Source organism: Heterocephalus glaber, unplaced genomic scaffold, assembly GCF_053883595.1.
Source record: "Heterocephalus glaber isolate CG9 unplaced genomic scaffold, H.glaber_assembly_v1.0 deba00001600, whole genome shotgun sequence".
NCBI lineage: Eukaryota > Metazoa > Chordata > Mammalia > Rodentia > Bathyergidae > Heterocephalus > Heterocephalus glaber.
The window spans coordinates 16,716,565-16,734,182 of record NW_028258372.1 but is presented as its reverse complement, the minus strand read 5'-3'; the positions used below and the strand labels follow the sequence as shown (position 1 = coordinate 16,734,182).

Genomic DNA, 17,618 nt, shown 5'->3' with positions numbered 1-17,618 from the left:
CATTTATATCCCTATCACATTTGGAATATTAACCACTGTGAAATGATAATTTATTTCCTCAGTACTGCCAACACCTAACATTTACTAGATGCTGACAGACCTTTTGTAATTCTACTGGATTCATTTCTTGTCTTTCACATTATTGATTGCCCATTTTTCTTCAGGGTTCATTAGAAGTACACAGACTGGAGGGTCCCCAGCCCTGCCTCGAAAGCAAAGAGATAAGTCACCCAGCAGCCTCTTGGAAGATGCCAAAGAGACATGCTTCACCAGGGATAGGAAGGGAGGCTTCTTCAGCTCCTTCATGAAAAAGAGAAATGCTCCCACACCCCCTAAACGCAGTAGCTCCTTCCGAGAAATGGAGAATCAGCCTCATAAGAAATATGAACTCACGGGTAACTTCTCATCTGTTGCTTCTCTACAGCATGCTGATGGGTTCTCTTTCACTCCTGCCCAGCAAGAGACGAATCTGGTGCCACCCAAGTGCTGTGGGGGGAGCTTTGCCCAGAGGAATTTCTGTAATGACGACAGTGGTGGGGGTGGGGGCAGTGGCACTGCTGGGGGTGGGTGGTCTGGCATCACAGGCTTCTTTACACCTCGATTAATCAAAAAGACACTGGGCTTACGAGCAGGTAAACCCACAGCCAGTGATGACACTTCCAAGCCTTTTCCAAGGTCAAACTCTACATCTTCCATGTCCTCAGGGCTTCCAGAGCAGGATAGGATGGCAATGACCCTACCCAGGAACTGCCAGAGGTCCAAGCTCCAGCTGGAAAGGACAGTGTCCACCTCTTCTCAGCCAGAAGAGAATGTGGACAGGGCCAATGACATGCTTCCAAAAAAATCAGAGGAAGGTGCTGCTCCAACCAGGGAGAGACCAAAAGCCAAACTGTTGCCCAGAGGAGCCACACCTCTTCCTCTGAGAACCCTCTCTGGGGACCCAGCCATTACAGAGAAGGACTCTGCAGGGATAGGAGTGGCTGGAGTGGCAGCTGCCCCCAAAGGCAAGGAGAGGAATGGTGGGGCCCGACTTGGGATGGCTGGAGTCCCAGAGGATGGAGAGCAGCCAGGCTGGTCTTCTCCAGCCAAGGCTACAGCCATCCTCCCTACCACCCACAACCACAAAGTGCCAGTCCTCATCTCACCCACCCTAAAACACACTCCAGCTGACGTGCAGCTCATCGGCACAGACTCTCAGGGGAATAAATTCAAGCTCTTATCTGAGCATCAGGGCACATCCTCTGGAGACAAGGACCGACCCCGACGGGTAAAACCAAAGTGTGCCCCACCCCCACCACCAGTGATGAGACTACTGCAGCATTCGTCTGTATGCCCAGACCCCGGAGAAGAGCCTCCTGCAGGACAGCCCATGTCAGAAATACAGGAAGGAGGGAAAAAGGCATCTCCAGGGGCAGTGCCTGTAGGTGGGAAAGCTGGGAGGCCAGTGATGCCTCCGCCTCAAGTGCCTCTGCCCACACCTTCCATCTCGCCAGCCAAAATGGCCAATGGCACAGCAGGTACTAAAGTGGCTCTGAGAAAAACCAAACAGGCGGCTGAGAAAATCTCAGCAGACAAAATCAGCAAAGAGGCTCTTCTAGAATGTGCTGACCTACTGTCCAGTGCAATCACGGAACCTGTGCCCAATAGCCAGCTGGTAGATACGGGGCACCAGCTGCTCGACTACTGCTCAGGCTATGTGGACTGCATCCCTCAGACTCGAAACAAGTTTGCCTTCCGTGAGGCCGTGAGCAAACTGGAACTCAGCTTGCAGGAGCTGCAGGTATCTTCAGCAGCTGCCGGTGTGCCCGGGGGAAACCCTGTCCTTAATAACTTATTGTCATGTGTACAGGAAATCAGCGATGTGGTACAGAGGTAGCCACTGTCTGCCTAGTGGGAGGATGCACACATTTCTGAGGGGAGAGGGAAAGGGACTTGTTTTCCTGTGTTCCTATTTTCAAATTGAAAGACTGATACTTGAGTGTGTTTAAGTGAAGTACCTCAGATCCCTGAGTTCTCACGTTTACAGGTTCATCTCAAAAGTAACAAAAGCAAATCACATTATATAGGAGATATAAATTGGATGGGGGAAAGGCAGCAGTGGACAAAATTGGAAACTGCACTGGAAAATCAGGGAGAAAGTTTGTTTCATAAAGAAAGAAATGCAGCCCATCCCTACTTGGAACCATGTGAAATGCTAGACTGGGCTGCTCCCAGTCATTCTGTACCACAAAAGAGGGCATTGACCTGGGGCTCTGGTAGGTACTAAGAGTGATCACCTAACAGATTTGGTGGGAGGGAAGAAAGGAAAACTGGGAATGTATCCAGAGGTTTGTTCAAGGCTGTTGGAAGCAGCTTCTTGCCTTGTTTCCATGGGTCATTACTATTGTATTAAGAACTGCAGATAAGATTGCTAGAATGAAATGGAAATGTGGCCCTGTCTGTGATTCACCTTGATGTATTAGTTGTTGCAGGAAGTAAAGAATGCTGGGAAGTTCAGTCAGGGAGATTGAAACCTCCTTCTAAAATCTGACATTGATTAGCAGTCACGTCTCCCAGTCTACTGTATTATTTCCTAATGGACCAGTATTGACTTTCTGCTTATTGGTGGCTATCTGTAAACCATAGGTATAGGAGTCTCCTTGGTGTTTCTTCCTGGGCAGGCTGTCTTCCTTTATTTTTGGCAGCATACAGGGCATTAACCAACATTGATTTTGAAAATAGTGGTCACTACAGGTTCTCATTGGGAAGTCTTTCCTGACACAGTGCCCCTGCATACTGACTACTGGCAAAGGACTTGAGCAGCTCTATATTTGTCAACTAAAATACAGTACTAAGGTGCTGATCCCTTCTTGAAAGGGACAGCCAGGTCCAGAGCCCCATGACTGAGAGAAAAAGTTGCCTTGGTGATAATGGCTGTTTTTCTGTTCTTTTCTCCTCCTTTATCATCTTACTCCCAATGTGGGTAGAAAGTTGGAGAAGGCATTTTCTCTCCCTATGTGCTTGAATTACCCTCTTATTATTCTCACAGGCTTTTCTCCTCTCAAATTTCTGTCCCCGTGCCCATCATGTTTGTTTGTATAGTTCATATTGGGGATATTTTTTATTTATTTTGTCATTTCACCTCTCTTCTATGAGTGCATAATTTAGGGAGTAGGTCATTTTCAGGGAGGACCAGTTAGATCCTGGAAACCTAATGACAACTCTTAAGTTTATTTTGCACTTGAAAAATAGGCCTTTTCCTTTCCTACTCAGTTATAATTGTGGAAGCTAATTAGGAAGGAACTGAATCGAATGGATAATATATTACTGATGTTCTTAGTGTTGTGTCTAATTTCAGTTATTTCATTGTTTTTTTTTAAAGTTCTATAACCCCACATACATACACACACACTCTCTAAAGAGAACCCAATAAAAATGTTTTTTCTCTCAAAGGGATGTTAGCCTAGGAAGATAGGAATTCAACACTGAGCTTTGAGCTTTCTCCCTGGCTCTGTCATCCATCCACTGTTAAGCCATAGCTCCATCTCTTGATCTATTGAATGAAAGTAACAGAACCACATGTTCTCAAGGGTATTTTGCAAATAAGTGTATCAGCTACCCCTTTGAGAGCCTCTCTGCAAAAGCTCTTTAATGCAGTATTGTTATGTTGAATTTATCATTCTCTTCTTTGCTGAGTAATAGAAACTAAAGAAATTTGGAACTGCTGAGCTTATATTAATCAGGGTAGCATAGTAAAGGGGAAACTATATTTGGGTGTCTTTGACCAAGGAAGAAATTGTTTTTGTTAGAAAGAAAGGACACTTTGATTCTTCTTATCATTGCTGCTTCAGAGGAGGCCCAGGTTGAGAGGAGGATTAGCAGGGAGGAGATACTGGGCATCCTGGCAGGTGTCAGGTGACCCTGCCAATGTGGTACCTGCAGCTGAGAATAGGCGGCTGGTGATCAGGTTAACCTACCAGTCCTCCTTCCTACCTTCTTCGTTACCTCTCCCCTCATCAGACCATAAACTTGAACTGACTTTTAGCAGTTAGTCTTTTAAAAGTGGGGAGGGGAAAGCTAAAATTTTAGAACATTATTATGCTGCTTTTTAAGTTTATCCCTGTCATTGTGGAATGCAAAGGGATTACAATTGTTTTCAGGAGATTTTTTTTTTTAAAAGCAAAGGCTCTATTTTTTTTCTAAGAGTTCTGAAAATAAGCATTGGGAAACACTACTGAGTGTATTTCAGCTCCCTAGTTTTCTCACCGAAGAACAGTCTTAAAGGTGGTGGGTAGGGGCTCTGTCTTACTCAGGGACAGCACCTAGTTCTGTCTTGCACACAGTAGGTGCTCAGTAAATTCATAAATTGAATTGATTTTTCTGTACACTGTCATGAGTAATAAGTATTGTAGCATACCATCCACATGATCCTTGAACTGTGTAACTTCAGGAGTTGAGGGTTTAGGGTTCAGGTTAAAGAGGCACTGTCAACTTGCTATAAAAGTAAAATTTAGGTTTTTCCTTTTTCTACTTGAAAAGGATTAGCCTAAAAAAACCTGATGTAAAGAAAATGTTTGACTCTAAAACAGAAAACTGCTTCTAGAAACTTACAGTTTAATTGTATCCAGTCTGAAAGCAGATAGCAAGAGAAAAAGCTTTTGTACAGTGTTGACAAATTTTTAAATTGGATATATCTGTCCATCTATATATATATATATATATATATGCCACAGCCTGATTGTTTTCATGAACAGATAATGTGATTACAATTTAGATTTCCCACCTTAAAAATGCTGTGTTTCATGTTGGATACATCTTGATTGTACTTAACACAAAGTATTCTCTTAAAAGACGGTGTAAAATTAAAATATTTACATTTTCCTGCACACTCCAATCGTGATTTTCAGAGATTTAGCCTTAAAAAACTCTTGCACATGTTCTTACAGTACACTGACATCAGTACGAAGCTATTGGGTCTGGTATGCAAAAAATTTATTTAGTGTTTTTCTAGATGACCTCTATACATAGCGATCGTTGTCGTGGAAACCCTTTCCAGCACTCGGAGAGGCTGAGGCAGGAGGATTGGAAGTTGGAACCCAGCAACTTAATAATTTATTGAGATCCTGTCTCAAAATTTAAAAAAGGACTGGGATATTTCTCAGTGCAAAGGCTTTGGGTCCATTTCCTTGTACTGTAAAAAATAAAAGTTTAAATTAGGAATTTTCTTACAATTCAGTTGAAAACTTTATTCTCAGTTAATAAAACATGCTGACTTTGCTAAGGCATAACCCATATTTATTTAACTAAAGTCAGGGGGCTTTTGAGATTAAAGGATGCAGTTTAGATACTGGTCTGGTGTTCAGGCTCGCTCTACAGCCATTCTAGGAAGCAACTTTTTAAACCTCCCTTGGCCTCAGTTTCCTCATTGTAACACAGGGATAAATAGTCACTATCTCAGGGTTGTTGTAAGGATTAAATGAAATAAAAGTTCATAAGATTCTTAGCTCAAGTGCTTGGCACACAATGAGCACTCCATAAATGCTAACTGCTAATAATACCTAATCCAGAAATGTGCAACGGAATCCCTTAAGGATTAAAAAAACCCTGATTAAATAGCCCCACCCCAGATCAGAATTAACAATGGAATGAAGTCTTGGTCGGTGTGTTTTCCAAGGATCTCTCCATGTGTACCAGAAAGCTCACATTGTTTGAAAACTATTGATATCTTTTTCTTAATAGGTTATGAAACTAGAGATGTTTAAGTTACTAGTATTATCCAAAAGAGTTTGTTAGTGACAGAGCTGAGGTTAGAATTCGGGTCTCCTGACTTCTGGTTATGGGATCTTTCCAACATGCCTGCTGCCTTGTGAAACACTGCAAAAAAAAGTGGCTCAGCTAGACAATCAGTCTGCAATCTGCACACTTCTAAAGCACATGCTCCCAGCACAGTCTAACCTTAAGGGGCTTGAATGTTGAATAATGGCGACACTAGCAAAAGAAGCATTCAGGAGAACTCAGTAATTTAAAAGATTATATGGGGCATTCTTTTGGACTGACCTTAGCAACACAGAGTCCTGCACTTTGTAGTAAGGAAATAACAAGTTTAAAAACAAACTAGTCCTACATTCCTTTTTCTTAAAATATTGTTCAGTATCATTTTAGTGACTGTGAGATAATGTACATGAAAGCACTTTGAGAGAGTATCTAATATAACTATAAAGTTGTATTATGAATGTCTGTGTAGAAGATAAAACATTGGATTAGAGGATGATTGACTTAAAGACTTTTACCTGTGTGGGACCTGAAACTGCAGATATATAAAGCATCACCTCTGTAATTTATCACATTTATAAATATAAAAACTATAGTGTTTTGCTAAAGTTGTTCATGCTGAATAGCTTCACAAAAATAGGGACCAACTTTTTGGCTTAATTCTGATCTTTAAAAGCAGTAAAGAGTATTCACTTCAGAATAGAGAAGCTCTTTCAAGGACCTTAACTCAAGAAGGATGAAGCCCTCTTACTCTTGAACATTTATTTCTCCCTACACAGCCATTAACATCTTAAATGTGGTAGGGGCAGACTTGTTACCTGTTGGTGTTGACAGTGTCTTTTTAAACCTATGTCCTGCGTAGTTCTGTGAGAGTTTGGGAGAGGAGGTAGGGAAGGAGGCTGGATGGCCATAGAACCAGTGCACTTGCATTTTTGCTTTTATAGGATTTCCCACTAGAAAATGGCATTGACGTTTATCATCTATGGTATCTTCATTCTAAAATGAGTAGCTGAACTTAATCCGCTTGTTAGATTATGAAATACTCAAGAATAAATGGCAGTGGTGGCTACTTTTGAGTTACAGCTACACTACATCCTTACCTCTCTTACTCCTTTCCATTTTTGCTACTGATGTCATTAGCAGGCTATGCCTCCAATAGGAGTTCATATTGGCCTGACAGGGTTGTCTATATTTTTGTTTCTGGTGATTTTTGGGTTTTGTCATCTTGCTTGCATTAACTTGCTCTACCTGGTTCTGGGGTCCATCTCTGCCTGAAGCATGTAATGGTCAGTACTTCTTTCAGAGGTAGGTCTCTGGGCTTAAGTTTCCTCTCTTGGGTTGAAAGACTCCCACTGTATCTCTGTCTTAGTTTCTGCCAAGCCAGTAGCTGAGCACCTTTGAAAATTCTTGCTTCAGCTTGGAATTTGTGGGCTACTCCAAGGGAGCGTCTGTTTGCTGACAGGCTTGACATAGGCAGCCCAAGGGTCCCTGCACCTTCCATGTGACAGCTGGGGAAAATGCTGCTAGCTGTAGCCTCACTAGTCAAGAGGTGAGGCCTTGGGCTGCTTTAAAATCTGTTCTTTAACAGTCAAAGGTCTCTTCATTATTTGGAATGAGTTCCAGTTTTCCAGTTACTAGACTTTTAAAAATTGAATGCAAGACTAGCTTTTGGCGTTGTGGGGGAGCAAGTCAGTAGTCCCTGGAGTAACAGTTATCTGCCCTGTTCAGCACAACTACAGTTGGCAAACTTCACTGCCATTCACTCCGCTCACCTGTTGCTAAGGAAGCATGGGTAGGTTTCAGGGCCATGGATCAGGCTGCTGCAGAACAGTCACTCAGGGGAGACACTCAGCTCCAGCTTGTCTTTGGGAAGGCTTATTGAAATGTCCAGCTCATGTGTTTCTGTTCTGGGGCTGCTGTTCTCTGTGCCACCCACCTGCGTCACGTGGTCTGTCTTGAGTGTATTTAAGATGAGAGTTCCATGTCTGACTTACTATCTTAGATCCAAAGGCCAGGATTTAGGAAGGGCTCTACCCTGTGTAATCAGGGTAAGAAGTTTCTCTGGTTCTCCTTGGGTAAGGAGGCCGACAGCAGGTTAGTTTGATTCTAAGCTGACTTGGGGTGGCAGAGGTCACCCGTAGAGATTTGTGCCTTCAAAGATGGGTTTCTGAGTCTTGCAAAGGAAAAGTGTTGTCTGCTGGGTTGATTTTGCATTAAGTGTTGAATTAGATCTGGTAGAAATGCGCTTCACTGGGTCTCAGCCTATGTCAGTGACTGCCCCACTTGAGGTGTTTTCCTCACACAGAATGCTGATGTGGCAGGTTGCTGCACTTTTCTCAATCCTATTTGGAGCTGAGGGAAGGGTGCTGTCATTGGTTCCTTCCCTCCCTCCTTCCAAATGCACTTACTTCTTTGCTCCTATGTACAACTATAAATTTGAAATTGTTTACCTCTCCTAGAAAAGTTGTATCTTTTAACTTCTCCATTGCTGAGCGACCTGAACACAGTAGCAGAGTCCTTTTAACATGGACAGAGGTAACAGATGTCATGTTGAGTGTGTCTTCAGACTTGCAGACCACCTAAAAGATGCATGGATGGATGGATGGATGGATGGATGGATGGATGATCTCTACTGTAAGTTGAAAGACTAAGCACAACTCTGTCCTTAGACCATACCACATTCAAGGCAGAATTATGATATCTAAATTCTGTCCTGTGGGGTTTTTTGTTCATCGTTGTACGTACAACAGCAAGTTTTAGGGTCCTGCATATGACTAAGCTGCTGAGCTGTGTGCATAGAGGACTCTGAGCAGGCTGTGAGCCCTTTAGGACATGTTGCAGGCAAATTCAAATGCTAGCAAGCTTTATGATAGGAAATACAGGGAGTTTTGTGGTTGGAAATTGATTAGATTTGCTTCTGAGCCTCCAAATAGGAGTTTTAAATCATTTAGGTATCACAAAATTTAGCTGGAGATTGGGACTTGGGGTTAATAAAATTTTGACATCTGGGTACCTAATTTTTGCCGTTATAACACAAAAAGAATAAAGAGGTAGGCCAAATTTATTCTTGATTTAGAAGATACTGCAGTACACTGCAATGCTTCAGAGTTATCAATGAAAAAATCCCAAATACTGCTCAATTTTATTTCCAAGAACCATACCATGTATTGTGAGTGGCAAAAATGCCAGGAGACAGAACTGCTTCTGATAGGTGAGGGACAGATAAGACAGCTTTCTTCCATTTTGACAGCCTGTTTTTACTGTAGCCACTTAGGACTCCATTATGAAAAGCATTTTCTGAGATCTTGAGACATTACCTTGATTAGCCAGGCAAATTAGTACTCAGAAACTATAAAGGATAATGAGGTACTCACCCTTATAGTTCTTCGGTGCATATATTTGAAAACCCGTTAGGGAAATTAAAAACCATCACAGGGCCAGGCATTTAGCTCAGTGGCACTGCACCTGCCTCACAAATGCGAGGTCCTGAGTTCGACCCCCCATACAAAAAAAACCCCATCACATCTCATCTACATGAAGGTATACATTTATGTAAGTGCACATATGCTCTTGCTGTGCCCATTAAGAAGAGGGGGAATGAGTGAAAGAGGAGTAAATCACATCTTTCTTTGTAGTGGACAGAAGCAGTGGCATGACTGGTGTGTTGGCGGACTGAGCTATTAATGCAGATGCAACCCCAGTCTCCCTTGTAGACCCTACACTTTGCCTTCTTGCAATCTGATTGTGTAATGACTATCAGTGGAGAAACCCCAGTTTTGCGCTTTCTTGGTAAAAATGTTTGAACACTTCATGATGAATAACAGAACCTTGTCCTAAAACATGCCAATTCAAATTCTTTAAAACTCATTTAATGTTTATACCAAAGGTTGTGCTCTGCAGGTGTATGTGGTGCAGAGGGTGAGGTCTGGAGCATTGGGCACTGTGTGCATTGCTAAGAGGACACAGTACACAGTGAGACAAAGTGGGATTTAACTGCGTCAGTCATGGGTCACACTACCAGTTTTGTCAGGTATTTGTTCTTAATTGTTATTGTAATATATTTTCAGTTGCTTTGTTTTTCTAATTTAATTCTCTCACTCTGTTGTCTGACTGTGAACTGCTAACAGTGTTAAACTTGATGTAAATAAATGATGCCCTTGAAAGGGACCGCTCTCTGCCTGTTGTCTTACAAGGTTTGCAAGTTGTGTTTTGTTTTAAATAAAGGTTACAATATTTTATTGGCAAAGTAGCCTTGAGATTGGAGTGTTTCTCCCTTGATTTTAATTGACAGGGAATGTAGGCAAGCTACACAGAATAGATGCCTGTAAGGGGAAGAAGCTGAGTTTAATGCGCTTCCCTTTGGCACAGCCTTTACAGTGTCCTCTTTGGGATGAATCCTCGTCCTTTGATGAACTGCATTTTTTTACACAAGGGATCATCTGGAGTCCAGGCTGGTATACATAATAAGGTGGGTTATGTGTGTATCTTCAGTATCTGTGTCTCTAATATGAGATGGCTAAAGGGAAATTTAATTCTCTCAAAATCCATCTGAGAACTCCAAATAAGTTCTAAAAATGTTTTCAGCCAAAGTAGCATTCATAGAGTAAATATAGACCCTTAAAAACATTTTATTTTTATCTTTTTTAATTTTTATTAAAAAACTTTCCTTTTGGGCTGGGGATTTAGCTCAGTGGTTTTGCCACCTGCTGCTCAAGTGAAAGGACCGGAGTTCAATCCCCATTACCAAAAAAACCCAAAAAACAAAAAACTTTGCTTTTGATGGACACATAAATAACAGTAGATATTTATAGGGTATAGTGTGATCTTTTAATACATGTGTGCATTGTGTAATAAACCAGGGTATTTAGAATATCCATGATCTTATACATTTGGTATCTCTGTGGTGGGAGCCTTCAAAATTCTCTCTTGTAGCTGTTTTTAAAATTTTTTATTTTTCTTCTACCTGTTTTGAAATACTCAGTTACAGTATTTTTAACCGTAATCCCTCTTCTGTGCAAAAGAATAGCAGAATTAGTTTCTCCTGTCTAACTTTGTGGTACTCATTAACCAGTCTCTTGTTATTTCACTTAGCTCTTCCCCTCTCTATCCTCTAGTCTTCTCTACTCTACTTCTCTGAAATCGGCTTATTTTCATACCATATTTGAATAGACCATTCAGTATTTGTCTTTCTGTGCCTTATTTCAGTTAACTTAATGTCTTGCAGGTTCATCCACGTTGCTACACATGACAGGATTTCATTTTTTATGCCTGAATGGTGTTCCATTTGTGTGTGTGTGTGTGTGTGTGTGTTTCCTTTATCCTTTCATTGGCTGATGGAAACTTATGTTGATCCTATCTCTTGACTACTGTGAATTGTGCTATAATAAACAACATGAGAATACAGATATCTCTCTGACATACTGATTTCGTTTCCTTTGGATATATACCCAGTAGTGAGATTGATAGATCATAAGGTAGTTCTATTTTAAATTTGTGTGTACGTATATGTATGTATATTTTTTCAACATTTCTAAAGAATATATGTATATCTGATTATATATATAATCATAATGTATTTAAAACAGTCCTGCTGAAAGTGCATTTTATTTCTAAATTTAAGTTTAAAAATTTTAACTAATACATAAACTAGTACATATTTATGAGCTATACGTGATGTCTTGATATTGTATACATTATATAATGTTTAAATCAGGTTAAACCTATCTCATTTATCATTTCTTTATGGTGAAAATTTTCAGAGTCCTTTCTGCCAGCTTGTTGAAATATACAATGTGTTGTTGTCTGAAGTCACTTTACTATTAAGTAGCTTACTAGAACTTTTCACTCCTACCTATAACTTAGTGCCCATTGATCAGCCTCTCTCCTGTCTTTCCTTCCCTCTTGCCTCTCCAGCCTCTGGTAATCATTCTACTCTTCTGTAAGATCAACTTTCTTAGATTTCCACATAGGAGTGAGGTTGTGTGACACACAGTTCCATCCATGTTATTATATATGTCCTTTATTCTGCTTTGTTTGTTTGTTTGTTTGTTTCAACAGGGTCTCACTATGTAGTTCAGGCTGGCCTTGAACTCACTGTGGAGCCTCTGCAGGCTTTGAACTTGCTGGGATCCTCATGCCTATCTCCTGAGTGCTGGGATTACAGGTATTAACAGGTGTGTGCTACTAGGCCTGGCCATATATGCTCTTTATTAATGTTCTGTTGAATTTTGTTTCCTAGTATTTTGTTAGGATTTTTGCATTTATGTTCATCAGAGATATTAGCCCATAGTTTTCTTTTTGTTGTTATTGTATCCTTGTCTGGTTTTGGTATCAAAGTGATGTACAATGAGCCTCATAAAGTTAAGTTTCAGTATTTTGGAACAATTTGAGTAGAATTGGTATTGGTTCTTTTTTTTTTTTTTTTTTTTGTACCAGGGATTGAACTCGGGTCCTTGTGCTTGTGCAGCAGGTGACAAAACCAGTGAGCTAAATCCCCAGCCCTAGTATTGGTTCTTTAATTGGTAGAATTCAACATGAAGCTACCAAGTCCTTGGGTTTTCTTTGATGGGCAATTTTTTTTTTTATTACTGATTGTCTTAGTTCTTTTCTCATTGCTAAGACAAAACACCCAACACCTAAAGTTAAAGGAGGAAAGGTTTATTTGGCTCACAGTTTGTAGAGGTTTCAGTGCATAGTTGGCTGGCTCCAAGGCAGGGAGGCATGGAGAAGGAATCAAGTGACAAGGGACCAGAGACCAACTCTCTTTCTGTCCCTTATATCTTAGCCAGGCCTACCAACGCTTAGAGTGGATAGCACTCACACCCAGTGTGGGGCATCTTTAATTCTACCCAGAACTATGTCAAACTAATCAGTGGACTAACTTAGTAATCACACCCTTGGCCCAGGGTTCTGCCACCCGTCTTGCAAGCTCAAGGTCCCAAGTTCAATCCCTGGTACCAAAAGAAAAAAAAATCACACCCACCTCTGAAAAGGCCCCACCTATCACTGCATGTGGCTTTGCGGGGGGACATCTAGACCAAACCATAATGCTCATTAACCATTATAGGTCTGTTCAGATTTTGTTTCCTCATGAGTTAATGAGTTAATCTTGGTAGGCTGTATGTGTCCAGGAATTTATTCATTTCTTCTCTGTTATCCAGTTTGATGGTGTATAGTTGCTCATAATTGTATCATATGATCTTTTGTGTTTCTGTGACATCCGTTATATCTCTTTTTTCAAGTTTCATTTTTTCTTTTTCTTAGTCTGGATAAGAGTTTGTTAATTATGTTTATCTTTTCAAAAACACCAGCTCATTTCTTGATCTTTTGTGTGGTTTTTTTTGTTTTGTCTTTTTTTTTGGTACCGGGGATCGAACTCGGGACCTTGCGCTTGCAAGGCAGGTGGCGGAACCACTGAGCTAAATCCCCAGCCCTGATCTTTTGTGTTTTTTAAGGTCCATTTCATTCTTTTTTGATGTTAATTATTTCTTTCCTTCTTATTAATTTTGGGTTTAGTTTGTTCTTGCTTTCCTAGGTTCTTGAGGTGCAGTGGTAGGTTGTTTGAGATATTTTTGTTTATTTACTTTTAAGATCTTTTTGATATAGACATTTATTGCTACAGTTTTCTCTTAGGCCAGATGTAGTAACACTGGCTTATAATCCCAGCACTTGGGAGGCGAAGGAAGGAGGATCACTGCCAAGTTCAAGGCCAGCCTGGGCTACACAGTAAAACCCTGTCTCAAAAAAACAAAATAATAATAATAAATGAAAATGAAGTTTTCTCTTAGAACTGCTTTTGCAGTATCATTTAAGTTTTGTTATGTTGTGTTTTAATTTTGTCTCAAGAAATTTTTAAATTTTCCTTTAATTTCTTCATTGGCCCATTAGTTGTTCCAGAGCATGTTGCTCAATTTTTGTGTATTTGTAGTTTCCAAAGTCCCTACCCCACATTGATTTCTAGTTTTTAGACATTGTTAATCCCCTCCATACTGGGAATCGAACTCAGGACCTTGCACTTGCCAGGCAGGCACAGTGGCACTGAGCTACATCCCTGGATAGTTTTAGCCATTGTGATCAGAAAAATTACTTGAGAGCCAGATGTGGGCGTGCACACCTGTAGTCCCAGCACTCAGGAGGCTGAGGCAGGAGGATCTCTGAATTTGAGGCCAGCCTGGGCTGTGAGTTCAAAGCCAGCTTGAATTACAGAGTAAGATCCTGTTTCAAGAAAAAGGAAAAAGAATTACTGTATATGACTTCAGTCTTCTTTAATTTGTTAGGACTTGTTTTGTGGTCTAATATATGATGTGTCTGGAGAATGTCCCATGTGTAGTTGGAAAGAGTGTGTGTTCTGCAGCTAATGGATGGGATGTTACATAAATAAATGGTTAGGCCCATTCGGTCTAGAGTACAGTTTAAATTCAGTGTTTTCTTGTTGATTTTCTGTCTGATCTGTCCATTGCTCTAAGAGGGTGTTATTTTTTCTATTTTTGTATTGTAGTTTCTCCCTTTAGATCTGTTAATGTTTGCTTTATATAATTTAGGTGTTCCATTGCTGGATACATACATATTTAAAATTCTTACATCCTCACAGTTGACCCTTTATTATTGCATAATGACATCTTTGTCTCTTTTATGGTTTTTAATTTTATATATATATATATATATATATTTTCATTCCTCTCTTTTGGTTTCCATTTACATGAAATATCTTTTTCCATCTCTTCACTTTCAGTCTATGTTTGTCCTTGCTATGGGAACCTAGCCAGAGGCCTGAATTTGGACCCCAACTATCTGGATTCATTTGCCTACCCAACATCAAGAGTAAAAGCCTATACAAAAGGAAAAATGAGTTTATTCACAATCTAGCCAAACACTTAGAAGGATAAATAAAAAAGGAGGGATAAAATAAAAGTGAGGAAAAGCTGGGGATGTAGCTCAGTGGCACAGCACCTGCCAGGCAATTGCGAGACCCTGAGTTTGATTCCTGGTACCCCTCCCAAAAAAGTGAGGAAATAGGGAATGTAGATTTGGCCAGGCTTTAGCCAGGCTTTGGCCCAGCAGCTAGTCCAGAACAATGTTGAAAGTCTCGTTCTGTTGAAACTTCCTTGGTGCCAGAGCTGTGGGTTGCAGTTGTCACTCTGAGCATGAAGAAGTGGGACAAATAGTTTACCTTGTATTCGTAATTTTTAAAGCTCTTCAGTTTCATTCTTAACAGTGACATGTCTTCTTGAAGCCATTGTTAGATCCTGTTTTATTTATTTATTTTTAAATTTTAATATTTTGGTACTGGGGATCAAACTTGGGACCTTGTGCTTGCGAGGCAGGTGGCAGAACCACTGAGCTAAATCCCCGGCCCTGTTAGATCCTGTTTTTAATCCCTATAGCCTCTCTGCCTTTTAATTGGAAAATTTAGTCCATTTATATTCCAGGTAATTATTGATAGGTAAGGACTTACTACTGCCATTTTGTTGGTTCCTAGTTTATTGAATAGGAGATGGTTGTTTTCTACATCATGTCTTCATTTTTGGAAGTGGACACAAGGCATCTTCTGGAGCCCAGGCTGGTGCATACAAAGTGTCTGTGTGTGTTGTCTGTGTCACCAATAGGAGGTGATCGTATAGGAAATTTTAATTCTCTCAAAATCTATTCTGAGGGAAACTCCAAATAAGTTCTAAAAATCTTTTGCGCCAGAACAGTATTAATAGACTGTAGGTGCTCAAAAGCGAACATTACGTTCGTGTTGACTCTGTATTTAAAAAGTTTTTAATGAGTTACTGCTTTTAGAAGTTACCTTAACTAGGTACAAATAGACAATTAGGTTAGTTAGAATGGGTTTTAAGCAGAGTTTATATACCTCTTTACACTCCTTTTCCTCTTCTTCCATCCATTTTCAGTTGAGTTTAAGAAGTTTTGTTTTTAGAATCTTCCAGAGAGAATCTCCCATTGTGATCTTCTCCCTCTTTGTATTGTCACTTTATCCACACCTGATCTAGCATTTGGTAAGGAAATTAGTTCTAGAAACAAACATCATTAAAGCACAGAAGATGGAGTCAAACTTCTTGGGGTTGAATCCCCATTCCATCAACCTGCTAACTTTGTAACTTTGAGCAAGAAATTTAACACAGTTTTATTAGGTTTGTTTTTATTAAACACCTTGTGACATTGTTTTATAACATGTATTCATAAAACCCTTGGAATTTTCCTAGTGGTGAGAGGAACATCTTTTGTTATTTACAATCCCTTTTCACCCCTACCAAAGTTTGTACTAATGATTGACTCTTGAAGAATTGGGGATGGTTGCAAGAGGAAGCAACGATGTGATAAGAAATTTGGAACTTTCTGCCTCACACCCCTACTTTTTTTCAGCCCCACTGTTGGCAGAGAAGAGGGACTGGAGATTGACTTAATCACCAGTGGCCAATGATTCATCAATTGTGAATACATAATAAAGCCTCTATAAAACTAACAAATGATGGGACCGGGGATTTAGCTCATTGGTGCCTCCACCTGCCTCACAAGCACAAGGTCCTGAGTTTGATTCCCGGTACCAAAAAATAACAAACAAATGATGGTTTTCGGAGAGCTTCCAGGTTGGTTAAATACATGGTGGTACTGGTAGAGTGGAACCTAGAAGTGGGCATGGAAGATCTGCACTGTTACTGAGTTCTGGGATCCTGGGGACTCAGGACTACTTCTAGAGATTCTTTCTAGGGTCTTCTTGTCCTGAGCAAAGAATTGGACAAAACAAGGAAAAATGATAGCAAGGTTTTACATTTATTAAAGGTAGGAGAAGAAATATGCACTGCAAGAGGGAGTGTGGGAAAGAAGTACACTCTACAGGGTGGCCAAGACAGCACAGGGGCCAAGTACTTAATGGCAGCTGTTTTTTATACCTCCCACTCCTCAGGCTGACTGATAGATGATCTAAGCCATCCTAGCCAGAACCTGCTGGAGTTCTCATGAGTCCCACGTGCAGGACCTTGGGAACTGATTTTCTATGCATCTCCTGGATGTCCCTCATTGACAGATCATGCCCACTCGCTTAGCCTGAATCTCCTGCCTCAGCACCACTGCCAGACCCAAAGCGCTCTGCTCTATGCAGCTCTTCTATCAGCTGTTCCTGAGTTGTATCCTTTATAATGGCTGCCAGCAGTATTTGCTTGAGTTCTGTGCAAATTATCCAGCTTGGGAAGGGATTGTGTGTTACCTGTGTGGATGGAGCTTATGGTTCCACAAATGAAAAATGAAGTCACAAACCAATGGCGGATGTTAGGGGTTTTTTTTATTTATTGGAAATAAGAATAGCTTCTGGGGCTGAGGATTTAGCTCAGACATCTGCTTTGCAAGCCCAAGGTTCTGAGTTCGAACTCTGTTACCAAAAAAAAAAAAGGATAGCTTCTGGATTTCCAGAAGGGGTTCCAAGTGTGTGGCCACATGGCCCCTCAATCCAGAGCTAATATGGATAAGCAGGCCACAGGAAATGCCCAGTTGTTTAGTGGCCACCTATCTTAGGTGGCTCTGTGGATTTAAAATCACCAGTTGGAAATCAGACTCTTTAACCCAGTTCTTCAACCTGTAGGGTTTAAAGGAAACTGGGATTTTAGAGGGGGAAAAAATGGTTATTTTCCATTTTAAATACCTTAAAATTCAGAAGCTTAGTAGAAAGTGGGGGGAACTCCCTATAGTAGGGAGGGGGCTGCATTTCTTCATTCTTGGTCCAAAGTCCTAGTTCACTGTCTATTCTTATTTTAATTCTTATCAATATGGCTGATCACCCAACTCCATCAAAGGCCCTTCCCCTACCTAGCTGCCTTACTCATCAGCTAACTAAATAGACTTTTCTTCAATGGAAACCCTTGATTTGTAGC

The 17,618-nt window shown here is 40.6% G+C and overlaps 1 protein-coding gene across 11 annotated transcripts in view; it reads left to right on the top strand.

The window, feature by feature from the left end:
- The window catches only part of Abl2 (ABL proto-oncogene 2, non-receptor tyrosine kinase), a 143,720-nt gene that overhangs the window by 106,118 nt on the left and 19,984 nt on the right, over window positions 1-17,618 (top strand). For 5 of the 11 annotated variants that reach the window (XM_004853360.4, XM_004853358.4, XM_087194377.1 and 2 more), the window contains one exon: window positions 165-9,997. In XM_004853360.4, the coding sequence (XP_004853417.1) occupies window positions 165-1,876 (1,712 nt within the window). In that variant the 3' untranslated portion in view covers window positions 1,877-9,997. Of the gene's footprint in view, window positions 1-164; window positions 9,998-11,808; window positions 16,221-17,618 lie in introns of those variants that run through there. The other 6 variants (XM_004853363.4, XM_004853361.4, XM_004853362.3 and 3 more) reach the window with 3 other exon arrangements.